Source organism: Elgaria multicarinata, chromosome 7 (assembly GCF_023053635.1).
Source record: "Elgaria multicarinata webbii isolate HBS135686 ecotype San Diego chromosome 7, rElgMul1.1.pri, whole genome shotgun sequence".
NCBI classification, from domain to species: domain Eukaryota; kingdom Metazoa; phylum Chordata; class Lepidosauria; order Squamata; family Anguidae; genus Elgaria; species Elgaria multicarinata.
Window position 1 is genome coordinate 68,308,703 of NC_086177.1, and position 14,051 is coordinate 68,322,753.

The following is a 14,051-nucleotide window of genomic DNA, read 5'->3' on the forward strand; positions in this document are numbered from 1 at the left end:
TGTGAATATGATTTAAGTAAAGGCCTTTCAGAGAAGAAAATAGAAAATTAGGTCAGTGTGTATATATTCTAGGCAAACACTGACATGTAATACTAATACTTACAATTAGACTTTTTCATGTATCATGAATGGTCTCTCATAACAGGTTTTTGACAATCAGTTTAATTTCTTTTAATCCCATACCAATCACTTTCATTCTAGGGTACTACAATAACAATACCAAATTAGCCGTGAAAACTCTAAAGCCTGGCACTATGTCTGTGCAAGCATTCCTGGAAGAAGCCAACCTCATGAAAACGCTTCAGCATGACAAGCTGGTCAGACTATATGCTGTAGTCACCAAAGAAGAACCTATTTATATAATAACTGAATACATGGCTAAAGGTGGGTGTTATTGAATTCATTATGAAAAAGTGCCGTTTGTGTGTCAGCAAATGTAACTTTGCACTTACAGTTGTAATAGCAGCAGGTACTTCTAAGAGACAAAATGGAAGCTATTTGTGTGGATTGCATAAGAACGTAAGAAGAACCCTGCTGGATCAGGCCAAGGGTCCATCTAATCCAACATTCTGTCTACAGAGTGGCCAACCAGCTGCCCACAGGAAACTCGCAAGCAGGACATGAGTGCAACAGCACCTTCCCACCCAAGCCCCCTAGCAACTGGTGTACATAGCCATAATGCTTCTGACTAGTAGTCATTGATAGCTTTATTCTCCATGGATGTGTCCAGTCCCCTTCTAAAGCCATTCATATTGGTAGTCATCACTACATCTTGTGAAAGTGAATTCTATAGTTTGATTATGTGCTGTGTGAAGAAGTACTTCCTTTTATATCTGTCCTGATTCACCCCCAATTCAGCTTCATGGGATGACCCCGGGTTCTAGTACTATGAGAAAGGGAGAAAAAGTCTCTCTTTCCACTTTCTCCACACCATTTGGGCATGGGATTTGTTTTTATTCAAAAACTACTCCAAACCATGATTTGTACTAAACATAGTATAGAAACCTAAGGAACTGTTGAGCTACCAGATGTACAGGCAAACAGAGGTTTCAAACTGCTTGTCTGCCTTCCATCTGCTCAGCAACCCATGATTTTAGAGCAACCTGGTGCCCTCCAGGTGTTTTTGACTACAACTTTCTGATTCTGGGTTGCTATTTGATTACAAACAGACATAAGCTGTGGTTTGGTGTAGCATCTGAATTGAACAAGTGTTTTGATACTAAGTTTGTATTTAAACAAGTCAGCCAGTCACTTCATAAGCAGTGATGTTTCTGTAACATTTTAGAATGTTTTGGGGGATTTTCCTGCTGGTATGGCTGGTGCACCTGTCATTTCTCTGGTCGCAGTGTGGAACTTGGAGATGTTCCAGGAGGTTGACATGATTGTGCTTATATACTTTCTCCTTTGCTGAGCCCAGGCAGTAACTTGGTATGCATTTGAGCTGAGGGCAACGAATGCACGTGGAGGAAATCATGTGCCGAATCTGATCAAACACAATTTAGAGCCCGGTATTGAGCCTATTTTGTGGTGGTTGGGGTGGCAAAGTGGATTTCCTTTCCACTTCCTTTGCGTGTTTGGAGTGTTATCCAGTTGAGCCTTTCAGGGCAGTGAGGGCCCTGTTGCAATATGGCCCAGGGAGAGAGTTGGCTTTATCATAGCACCACACTGCAACAAGTTTGCAAGGAACTTTGATGGTAAAGTCTCTCGTTTCTGTCATGACTTAGACTCCACAGTTAGTGCAATTCCAGTAGTGGAGGTGTCTAGAACACTATCTGGCCCACCTGCGTTGAATGAGTTTCACTTCTTGAGGCTTGAGGATGTGGTCACAGTTTTTGGTATGGCCAACTAATATATGCTTGCCCCTCTTGGTTTCTTATATTCATTAACCAGCTGGGTCCAGGAGGTTGTAAATCCCTCTTTGAGAGAGGGGGCTGAGAAACTGATTTTCAGCTTTGATGAAACCCATTTCCTAGATCTATTTTAATCTGGTTTCAGACTTGGATTTGGGATGGAAACTGACTCAATCATGCTGTGGTATGCCCTATGTCAGTGGAGAGACAGGGGCCATGTGATCCTGTTGTTTCTCTTAGACTTAACAGTGGCTTTTGATACCATTGAACATGGTATCCTTCTAGCTAGACTGTCTGAGTTGAGATGTGGGGGCACCCACTGCTACTTGATTGGCCAATTCCAGAAGTGCTAGAGCATTACTGCTATGCCCCATGGCAATTGTGCTGTGCTGTTCAGGGCTCTATTTCCCCCCATGCCCTGCTTTTCACATCTACATGAATCCACTGGGACAGGATATCCAGGGATGTGAATTGAGGTGTCACCAAAATGCAGATGATACCCAACTCCATCTTTCTTTTTTATCTAATGCAGGTGAGGTAGTTGATGTTCTGAAACAGTGCTTGGACAGGGTAATGGACTAGATAAACTGGGTCTCAATCTAGACAAGAAAGAGATACATGTTGTGAGTGGTTCATTTGTCTGGTGAAGTGGTGTTCAGCCTGTTCTTTAGGGAGAGTTACACTCCTACTAAAGGAGCAGGTTCATCATTTTGGGGTGCTCTTAGATCCACCACTGTCACTAGAGGCACAGGTAGCCTTGGTGGTTCAAAGCACCTGTTAGCGGCTTCTGATATACCAACTCTCTTGCAACAATTATTCTCACTCTGGTAATCACCTGTTTGGATTATTGCAACATGCCTTTGAACATGGCCTGGAAACCGCATTTGGTCCAAAATAGGGTGGCTAGACTGCTAACTGGGACTGAACACTGTGATCATATTATGCCAGAACTTTGCCACATGTCCATTTCTGGGCCCAATTCAAAAGTGTTGGTTTTAATCTTTAATACCTTAAATGGCTTGGGACCAGGTTACCTGAAGGAGAATTTCCTGCCCACTCTACTATTCTATGATTCTCCAGGTGCCCCTGCCAAATGAGGATACATGGATGGCTGCTAAGGAGAGGGCCTTTTCAGTGGTGGAAAGAGATGTTCACCTGTCACCTATATTATGTTGTTTTCAGCATCAGACAAAGACCTTTTCATTCTCTCAAGCATTTTAATAACTGTTTTTCGTGCTTTTATATCTTAGTGCTCTTTTATTTTGCTGCTGTTTTTACCCTGGCTTTGTGTTCTGTAGTGTTTTACTCTTTGCTGCTGGTTTTATCTTGGCTTCATTACGTGCCGTTTTTATTCATTGTTTGCCTTTTATGTTTTTAATGTATTGTACACCACCCAGAGAACTTGGGTTATTAAGTGGTTTAAAAGTACATTAAATAAATAAAACTGCTTTGCTCTGTAGGTTCCTAATAGTGCATGACAAATTCTCAAACGAGACTATGCCCGTTAAAATCATAGTTGTCATACAAGAATAAGGCTACACTCAGCCTGCTTCATTTTTAAAAAAATGGGTGCAACATGAGTTTAGATACAATTGTTAGAAATTATGATAACACATTACAATGCATGTAAACCGTTTGTATACACAAGAACAGTTCTTAAACCATTCTGGGTTTGGTTATGCAGAATAGAAAGCTGAAAAGCATATAAATGTTGCAAAAAAAATAGGCATATGTTTCCTAATTTAACATGTGCATAAATGAATTTCTCTGTTATTCACGTGAAGATTTGAACACCCCTGCTTTACAAGTGCTCCTTGCCAACTTGTCTTACACTTGCTTTTTTCACACAGGCAGCTTACTAGATTTTTTGAAGAGTTCAGAGGGTGGAAAATTACTGCTTCCAAAGCTCATTGACTTCTCAGCTCAGGTAAACAAAATGTAAATGTAGATGGAAAAATCAAGAAGAATTATGTGCCTGTTGTCATGAATTCTAACTGACTGCTGTATTTTTCTCAAATGCTGATGTTGCAACAGAGAACTTCGCTTTCCCAAGTCTTTTTACAAAGGGGAAACAATGGTTGGGGGAAATCCAGGAACCATTTTGTGTAGCCACAAGCTCTGCACCACCTCTCTGAACCTAAGTGAATTCAAGCTCAAGACATGTGATGCAGAGGTTGTTTGGCCCTGGCTATACCTCAGTTCCACAGGTGCCTGGAAGTCAGAGGTGCTTAGTCAGGCTTTGGTCCAAAAGGTCCAGTTTGATTTCCTTCTTTTAGATGCTGAATATTTGTTTTTAAATGGATTTTCCTGCATAAGAGGCAATAAACAGATCGCTTTCTGAATTGCTGGGGCAGATATTTATTATTCTTTCTCCAGACACATGCTACTATCTCCTACCAGTTGTGGCTCAGTCAAGTTGTATCAAGGTCAATTTTGAGGAGGCAATGGCAGGTCAGCTATAGGTGGGATAATAGAAACATGTACCTGGATTGGACTATATAAATAGCAACTATAGTGTACAGCATTGTAGGATGTAACTGGGATAAACCTGACCAGAGGTGTGTCAAGGTAGTCACTGAAACCCTAACTATAGCTTATCTACAAAGCTAGTTTTATTATGTAAACTTGAGATTAGTGATGAAGTCACAATTAATTGTATTTATAGAACTGTTCCCTCTCTGCCACCCGTTCTGACTCCTCCAATTGTTAGCTGAGTTGCTGTGATGTCATGGAATCTTCACAAATGCTCTAACTTCAGGAAGGAACATAGTAATAGAGAAAAGGAATCATTTTTGTGCTGCAGGGGGAAAGCGCTCACTGTGCTTAGCAAAATAAATAGCTGCTTGCTTTTACCAAGGAGATCACAGTGAATGTCATGGCAAGGTAGCCTAGAAAGGGGCTGATGCATAACCACTGGTGAGGGGGTTCTCCTAACTGGGAAGGACTGGGGACATGTCACACTAACTGTCCTCAGGATCAGAAACAGCTCCCTATATCTGGTGGGCAGTCCAAAGACTGTGCAGCAAATTCAGAAGTGCTGATTCCTAATCGGAAGTGAGACATGGCCAGGGATGGCCACCCATTGCCTTCATAAGTCCTAGTGCTGGGGTTGCCCTGAGCTGGTGTTTGGAAGTCTGGAGCCATGCAGGAGGACACACTGTGGCTTCCCATCATGGACATGTGAGAAGAAAACGTCTAGGCCTAATAACTATTGGGTAACTCAGGAAACTCTTAAGGAGTTGTACTTCTTCTTTGCATTTACCCAAAATAACTTCCTTCAGTGTCTTTTATCAACCTAAAGCAAAGCAGGAAACAACGCAGTTCCTTAGAACCCTTAGAGAACACCCCTTTCTGCCAGTTTACAGAGCGATTCAAAGTAATGTGCATCCCTTTTCCCAAACTAGTAAAAGAGGTTACTACAATGCAGCCTTCCCCAACCTGGTGTCCTCTGGATATGTTGGACTCCAACCCCCATTATTACCGATCATTGGCTAGATGCAGTCCATCCCATAGGTGGGTGCTAGGTTGGGAAATGCTGCTACAGAGAGACAGATGCAAGGAAGCTAAGGGCAAGGAAGAGAAAATAAGGAAAGGGTAAAGGAAAACGCATCACATTTTGGTAAATGGTTGCTCAACAGGCTATTCTCTGTTTTGTCTTCCCCATTTTTGCGAATGGCTTTCATTCTCTTTAGAACAAATAGCAGCTGGTCAGGAAAAAAATACTCTATTCAATTTTCATGCTGACAACAAGCACAACTAAAAGGGAAAAAATATAAATGGAGCAGGGCACAGAACATGTGTGCGCGCAGATATATCCATACCCTTTTAAAACCAATATTTACCAGAGGGCACACACTACAAAGCAGTGTGGTTTGCAAAAAATATCCTTTGAACATAACCTCAATTTCCTGTTGAAAACGTTAGCCTCAATATGGCCCAAAATTGTTGTCTTAATAACAGTGCCCCTTTTAAAAATAATAACATGCCACACCAGCAACTTTTATATCTATGTTCTTATCACGTTTCATTTTCTTTCTCCTTTTTTGCAGTTACTTATTTACTTGTTAAAAGACTGACAATGTATCTTTGTTTTAAAATGTACAAGGGGGCTCACAGTTACTAAGGCGTAAAACATAAAAATAAAAAGCAATCTTTTAAAAACAGAGAGGTTCTGGTTTTGAACATTATTCAAACAATGGGGCCAGTCTGCATGTTCAAACATCCCATCATGGGTTATTTAAGCCGTGATGAGCCACAGCATGTGCCTGCATATCTGTCCAGCATTTCGCATATTCAACCCCGACCAAGTGGTGGGAGGGCAGTGTTATGTGAGAGTTAAATAATCCTTGCATAACCCATGATGTCCAGATTTGGATAATACGACAACCTGTATCCATGAACCACACAGGTTACATGTAAAGATTACACTATGTGAAATAAATTCCAGTTTAACTCTTGTAAAGGCCAATAGAAAACAATGCTATGAAAACAAAATTAGAGTACCAAATGGAATAATTATGGCACATAAAACTTTTAGTACTGTAGGCTCAACTAGCAGGAATTTGGATTGTTACTCAGCTCCACCTAAATTTCCACCAGTCCAAAGTAGTTAAAGGTAATGTTTGAAGCTTTCAACTATGAAGCAATATGGTCCAAACTTTTAGAGAAAAGGAAGGAAATGGAGGGGGGATTAAAAGGAAGGTATAGCTATTTGTCCCAAGCAAAGATCTGAAGTACAGGCATTTGGGGACCCAGAGGAAGATTGAAAAAGACCACTCCCAGAGTCTAAGGTGTAGGACTCAACGAAGTCCTGGTAGGAAAATTAATCCAGGTAGAAAGTGAAGTAAATGTTTTAAAATGAAAAGTGTGGTGAAGTCTGAGTCTCTCTAGTGAGTAAAGTAAAATAGTCGAGGAAAACTGAATCAAGCTGTTCAGGAGCTAGGCATCTAGCTATGAGGAGTAACAAACATTGTAACTTCTTTTCATACTGGTCCATTGTTCCACAACTTGACCACAGATTTGTCAGCATGACTGCCTTCATCTTAGACTCCAGGCAGAAAAACTTTCTGACCTCAAAGAAAAACAGGACGACTTGTGAACCAAAGTTTCACTCCTACTCCATTTCATGGCTTACATATATAGTAAGTCCTCTGTTCCCAGCATTTCAACCCAAAAAGGGTCCTGAGTAACACTTGATAGGGTTCTTTATCTTTTAAACTGGACTTGAACTAGACAACCTTTCAAATAAGAGGACTGTTCTCTGTAAAGAATATATGGCTGCTCTATTTCTGAGCCTTTAGGTCAGAACTGCTAGTCCTTTTATAAAGCTTATGCAGAGGTAGGACAGTTTAGGTGCAATATTTCTTCTCTTTTTTCTTTTTCTTTTCTTTTTTTTTAACTGTGTTCAGCACTTGTGTCAGTGTTGTAGGAAGTGCTACCAGTATTTTTTCCATTTCCTGACCCTCAAAAAGCGGAACAAGGAGAGAATGCAGTTTCTTTTTTTATAGATGCTGAACTGCATGTCAAATAGAGGACTGATACCTGAGGGACATTTTAAAGAGTGTGTGGATATGTATGCAATTTATTTATAGTATGTAACTCTATAATTTTCTGAGCAGCTGAAAACCAGTTTTAAGCCATGCTAGTTTTTTATAAGAATTTGGTTTGTGAGCAAATGTTTAAGATTATAGGGTGCAATGCGATGCAAAAAAAAAAAAAAAAGTCCTACAACTCCCAGCATCCTCCATCCAGAATGCTGGGAGTAGTAGGGTTTTTTTTCTGTCTAAACATGCATAGTTTTGTGACCATAGTTGCTAACCATGCTTGGTTGGGCTGCAAATTTGAAGCAAAACTGAACTCAGTTGTGTATGGTTTTTTTGGAGGGGGTTGCTGATGTCCCCTTACAACAATCACCAATTTGCCCTCCCCCCAGTCTTTCTCCTCCTCTTTCCTTGAACAAAATTTTGATTCTGGGCTCTCTCCAGCTACTTAGACAGACAGACAGGGCCTGCTTGTGAGTGGAATTGGGCTTACCTATCTCCTCTGAGTGTCGCAGAAGAGCTCAGTGAAAAAAGAAAGGAGGGGGGGGGGAATAAAAGCAAAAGCAAAAGTCAGTACCTTTGACCAGTGGGATTTACACCTGCAAAGCCCTCTGCTCTGAACTGACTTCCAGTGGAAGTGATGTAGAAGGGATTTGTGGGCAGGAAATCCATGATTTTTTTAGGCTATATTTCATAGCTGTAAATAACCACACAATGTGCATTCTTGCACAGCTTTGAAGGTGTGCATGCAGTTACTGGACTTCTTTTTTTAAAAAAGCAACTTGCAACAGCACTATGTCCTTTCATGTCTCCTGCAATTACAGCATTATACTTGAGGCTTGTGCTCGCACTATTAACAGAAAAAATTAAACACACATGACAGTTCAAAGATCTCATTCTCTCCTGCGATTACAGCAGTATGTATTGGTGTGTGGCATCTGATTGCATTAAAAATACACTGTGTTCAGTCATGGTTGCTCTCAGAACAACAATTGCAGTGGGGGTGAGGGGAATGCTGGACCAGGGTGCCTCGCAAACAACAAAAGGGGCATTAGTAAAATCCTCTCTGGGTTCAGGGCCACTTTGTTTGAAAAGCAATTTCATCTTGTATCATCTGTCTGCATGTTATGACACAGAATGACAGAAGTGGCTGCGCCCTGACAGGTGTACTGGAGGCCTATTTGGCTGTGACACAGAGTGGCGTTCTGAGCTGACAGCGATGGAGGAGGGGAATGAAGCTGCTACCACATCAAGACCTGTGTCTGGGAGGGCATCAATTTGGGAGGAAGCTGGGGAGCTAGGATATTTTTTGGCAAGGAGCTCTCTGTTACCACCTGCCCAGTCCTAGTTTAACAAGCCATTTAAAAACATGATTAAATGAAGGGCTCATTAGTATTTAAAGATATGCTAAGGGAATCAATGGTGATTAGTTCTGAATATAGTTATACCCCAAATCCTTAACCATAATAGGCGGAGTCCTGCTTTAAAGTGGATTCCTGCATTGAGCAGGGGGTTGGAGTCCATGGCCTTATAGGCCCCTTCCAACTCTACTATTCTATGTTACTATGATTCACTAGGATGTCGCTGTGGGAGGAGGGTGCAGACATGGAATGTCATTACACTGTTTGCACAACACAACAGCAGTCTGAACCAGCCCCATGAGTTATTTAACCCATGGTGAGGTTATTTACCTATGGTGACCATATGACCGGATTTGCCCGGGTTTTGGATGACAAATCCAGGAGGGGGAGGGGACATCCGGTTTTTTCCAACCTTCCCCAGCCAAAGAGCAGCTCTAATGGGAATTAACAAAAATGGTTATAACTCTTGTCATTTTTAAAGATAAAGACATGAAACTTGGTACAAGGGTAGCTCTTAGGTAGGGCTTTAGTCATACCAAATTTGAAACAGTTCCGTTCATCCATTGATTTTTTAGGAATTTTTTAAAAATTGAGGTTTTAAAATTATTATTTTTAAAATCGTCATTTTTAAAGTTAAAGAGATGAAACTTTGCACCATGATAGGTTTTAGGTAGAGCTTTAGCCATACCAAATTTGAAACAGATCCGTTCATTCCGCAAAAGGCGGAATATGATGATGATGATGATGATGGTGGTGGTGATGATGATGATGTAAGAGTCACCAGACATGACCAAGCAATAACCTGCAATAAGCAATATCCCAAGCCACAAGTGTGCAGCCTAGCTGGACCATTGGGAGACTTTGGGGGGGGGGGAGAGAGAGAGAGAGAGATTGTTTGAGGCTGGAGGCTTTGGTTTGTCTGCAATGACTTAGAGTGAGAGACAACAGAGGCTGCACAGACAACCCAGAGACATCTATTGTAACTTAGCCGCATGGTGCTGGCATGAAACGCAGGGCATTAGGAAGAGGGTCTCAGAGTTGCATGTTTGTGCAGGAAACATTGTGCAGTAGACAGGAGTTCAAAGTCTGGATGTGCGAAGTGCTGCCAACACACAAGCCTTGAGAAGCTAATGTATATAAGTGAGAAGTGTGAATGGGCAAAGCAGTGTTCACTGCCACAACACCCACCCTAATGTTAGAGTAGAGAAACTTGTGACAATTATACACAAGCTTTTTTAAAAAATTGAAATTAAAAAAAGCCAGCCATTTGGCCGCCAGTAGCAAACCCTGTTAACAACAACAGCAGCTTGCAATGAGTGAAGATACAGTCAGAAAAGACTGTGAACCGCCCAGAGAGCTTCGGCTATTGGGCAGTATTAAAATGTAATAAATAAATAAATAAATAAATATTTGAAGGAAGGGGAGAATGTAACACAGAGAATATAGCAAAAGCTTCAAAGTACAGCAAAACCTACAAAAGTAGGAGTGAGTGAAGTTAATTTCAGATACATTGAATCTCTCACTTGTTCTTTATTTCAGTGATTTTAACATTAAGATGTTATGTAGAACAGATTTGTCTTAAATGTGTGCTGTAAAATCAGACATGTGACCAAGGCTATGTTCGGGTGGGCACGCCCCCTTGGTGCCAACCATGTTGTCCTTCTTTTTGGTTTCCAAAATATGGTCACCCTAATTTACCTCATGTTGAGGCTGCAGTGCTTGGTGGGTGGGGTGGGGTAGCCATCATTTTGCATATACAACCACCACTAGGGTGTTCTCATGTTGTGTGAACCTGGCAAGCACAGGTTATGTGAGAGTTTAAAACCCTCATATAACCCTAAAACAGACCATAATATTGCTTAACTCACACATGAGGCACCCTTGCTGAGTACGCATGACAGCACCTACCAAGTGGGTGTTGGATATATAAAGTGTTACCCATGGGCATCACGGCTCATTGTGGGTTAAATAAAGCCATACCTTGTTATGTGAAACAGGGCAGTGTGTGTGTATGTGTGTGTATGTGTGTGTTTTGGGGGGATGCAATTCAGAAGGGAGAGCTTGTGGGCGTGTGTGTGTGAAAGAGAAAGATGAGGGGACAGCAAGCATAACTTTGGCCTCCAATAATTTCTTATTTGTTTTCACGTTCAATATAATGCTCAAAAACATTGAAATTTTAGAAGGAAAACATTTCCACACACATAAGGAAAAAGTCAAATTATGAGGCTATTCTAATATGAAAACTACACTTCTGTAAGGGATAAAGAAGATACACTTACCTTTTTCACCCCCTCCCCTGATTAATGGAAAACATTATTTTTAAAAATGTATTATTTCCATTTCAGCTACAATTGGTACTTTTTGAATGATGTCACACCAGCTTTTGTGCTTTGTCTTGGATTCAAATCCTATATGATCTGAAAGGCTAACTGTTGTATTGCCTAACTAGCATTTAGCTTGGCTTGCATACCTTTAGTCAGAGTTACTAACTGGTACAATTAATAAAATAAAAGCATATTTATAGATGGAAGATAGTTGGTGGGAAACAGATGGAATTTTCTTAGTTTTCTGCCAGAGCTTGTACGTAATCTATTAGATAAAGCTCCAGGTTTGTCATAGCCTCCCTAATTTTTGTATGTTTAAATGTACTGCAAAGAATGACTGGAACTAGACAAAGATATGAATGTCACATAGCATAAGTTTATGCCATGTGCACTTGAAAAAATATTAATAATGAGAAGATTCAGAGTTTAAGATACTGAGGGAAGATTTTAACCAACCAAAAAAAGCCATCCTTCTGCGGATAGGTTGAAGTGAGGTCAATCTATTTCTAACAATGTAATATACTGACAATATATGGGATGGAACAGCTGGCTGGGCCAAGGAAGTGATTAATGCCTCTCTGCAAGAGGGAGTGGTCCCAGGCCATCTGAAAGAGGCGGTAGTGAACTCCTGAAGAAAACTTCCTTGAACCCAGAAAATCTTAGTAACTACTGGCCGGTAGCAAATGTTCCATTCCTGGGCAAGGTCCTTGAGCGGGTGGTTGCGGGCCAGCTCCAGACACTCTTGGATGAGACTGATTATCTGGATCCATTTCAGACGGGTTTCAAGCCTGGTTTTGGCACAGAAACAGCCTTGGTTGCCCTGTATGATGACCAATGTCAGGAGAAAGACAGGGGGAGTGTGACTCTGTTGATTCTCCTTGATCTTTCAGCAGCTTTCGATACCATCGACCATGGTATCCTTCTAGAACGTCTGGCTGAGTTGGGAGTGGGAGGCACTGCATTGCCGTGGTTCTGCTCCTACTTGGCGGGTCGGCTCCAGAAGGTGGTGCTTGGGGAACATTGCTTGGCCCCGTGGACTCTCCAGTATGGGGTTGCGCAGGGGTCAGTCTTGTCCCCCAGGCCTTTTAACATGTACATGAAATGTTGGGTGCGGTCATCCGGAGTTTTGGAGTGCATTGTCATCAGTACGCTGATGACCCGCAGCTCTACTTCTCCTTTTCATCTTCATCAGGTGAGGCTGGATGAGGGCTAATAAACTGAAACTCAATCCAGACAAGACAGAGATGCTGCTGGTGGGTGGTTCTTCTGACTGGATGGTGGGTGTTCAACCTGTTCTGGATGGGGTTGCACTCCTCCTGAAGGAGCAGGTTCATAGAATCATAGAATCATAGAATAGCAGAGTTGGAAGGGGCCTACAAGGCCATCAAGTCCAACCCCCTGCTCAGTGCAGGAATCCACCCTAAAGCATCCCTGACAGATGCTTGTCCAGCTGCCTCTTGAATGCCTCTAAAGTGGGAGAGCCCACAACCTCCCTAGATAACTGATTCCATTGTCGTACTGCTCTAACAGTCAGGAAGTTTTTCCTGATGTCCAGCTGGAATCTGGCTTCCTTTAACTTGAGCCCGTTATTCCGTGTCCTGCACTCTGGGAGGATCGAGAAGAGATCCTGGCCCTCCTCTGTGTGACAACCTTTTAAGTATTTCAAGAGTGCTATCATGTCTCCCCTCAATCTTCTCTTCTCCAGGCTAAACATGCCAAGTTCTTTAAGTCTCTCTTCATAGGACTTTGTTTCCAGACCCCTGATCATCCTGGTTGCCCTCCTCTGAACATGCTCCAGCTTGTCTGCGTCCTTCTTGAATTGTGGAGCCCAGAACTGGACGCAATACTCTAGATGAGGCCTAACCAGGGCCGAATAGAGAGGAACCAGTACCTCACGTGATTTGGAAGCTATACCTCTATTAATGCAGCCCAAAATAGCATTGGCCTTTCTTGCAGCCATATCGCACTGTTGGCTCATATTCAGCTTGCAGTCTACAACAATTCCAAGATCCTTCTCGTTTGTAGTATTGCTGAGCCAAGTATCCCCCATCTTGTAACTGTGCCTTTGGTTTCTATTTCCTAAATGTAGAACTTGGCATTTATCCCTATTAAATTTCATCCTGTTGTTTTCAGCCCAGCACTCCAGCCTATCAAGATCACTTTGAAGTTTGTTTCTGTCTTCCAGGGTATTAGCTATCCCACCCAATTTTGTGTCATCTGCAAATTTGATAAGCGTTCCCTGCACCTCCTCGTCCAAATCATTAATAAAAATGTTGAAGAGCACTGGGCCCAGGACTGAGCCCTGCGGTACCCCACTCATTGCCTCTCCCCAGTTTGAGAAGGTTCCATTGATAAGTACTCTTTGTGTCCGATTCTGTAGCCAACTGGGAATCCCCCTAATAGTTGTTCCATCTAGCCCACTTTTAGCTAGTTTGCTGTTCAGAATATCATGGGGCACTTTGTCAAAAGCTTTGCTGAAGTCAAGATATATGACATCCACAGCATTCCCACGGTCCACAAGGGAGGTTACCTTATCAAAAAATGAGATCAAATTTGTCTGACAGGACTTGTTCTTGACAAATCCATGTTGGCTTCTAGTGATCACCACATTGATTTCAAGGTGTTTACAGATTGACTTCTTTATAATCTGCTCCAGAATTTTCCCAGGGATGGATGTCAGACTGACTGGTCTGTAGTTCCCAGGTTCCTCCTTATTGCCCTTTTTGAAGATAGGAACAACGTTAGCCCTCCTCCAGTCATCCGGCACCTCACCCATCTTCATAGCTTGGGGTTTTTGCTAGAACCATCTCTGTCACTTGAGGCTCAGGTGGCCGTGGTGGCATGGAGTGCTTTCTACCAACTCCGTTTGGTGGCCCAGCTTCGCCCCTATCTGGACAAGGATAACCTAGGGATAACCTAGCTTCAGTCGTCCATGCTCTGGTAACCTCCAAATTAGATTACTGCAATGCCCTCTAC

At 42.1% G+C, this 14,051-nt stretch overlaps 1 protein-coding gene across 2 annotated transcripts in view; it reads left to right on the forward strand.

The window, feature by feature from the left end:
• LYN (LYN proto-oncogene, Src family tyrosine kinase) overlaps positions 1-14,051 on the forward strand; it is a 68,727-nt gene that overhangs the window by 43,759 nt on the left and 10,917 nt on the right. For both annotated transcript variants that reach the window (XM_063130743.1, XM_063130744.1), the window contains exons 9-10: positions 202-384; positions 3,701-3,777. In XM_063130743.1, coding sequence (XP_062986813.1) covers positions 202-384; positions 3,701-3,777 — 260 coding nt within the window. The remainder of the gene's footprint in view (positions 1-201; positions 385-3,700; positions 3,778-14,051) is intronic.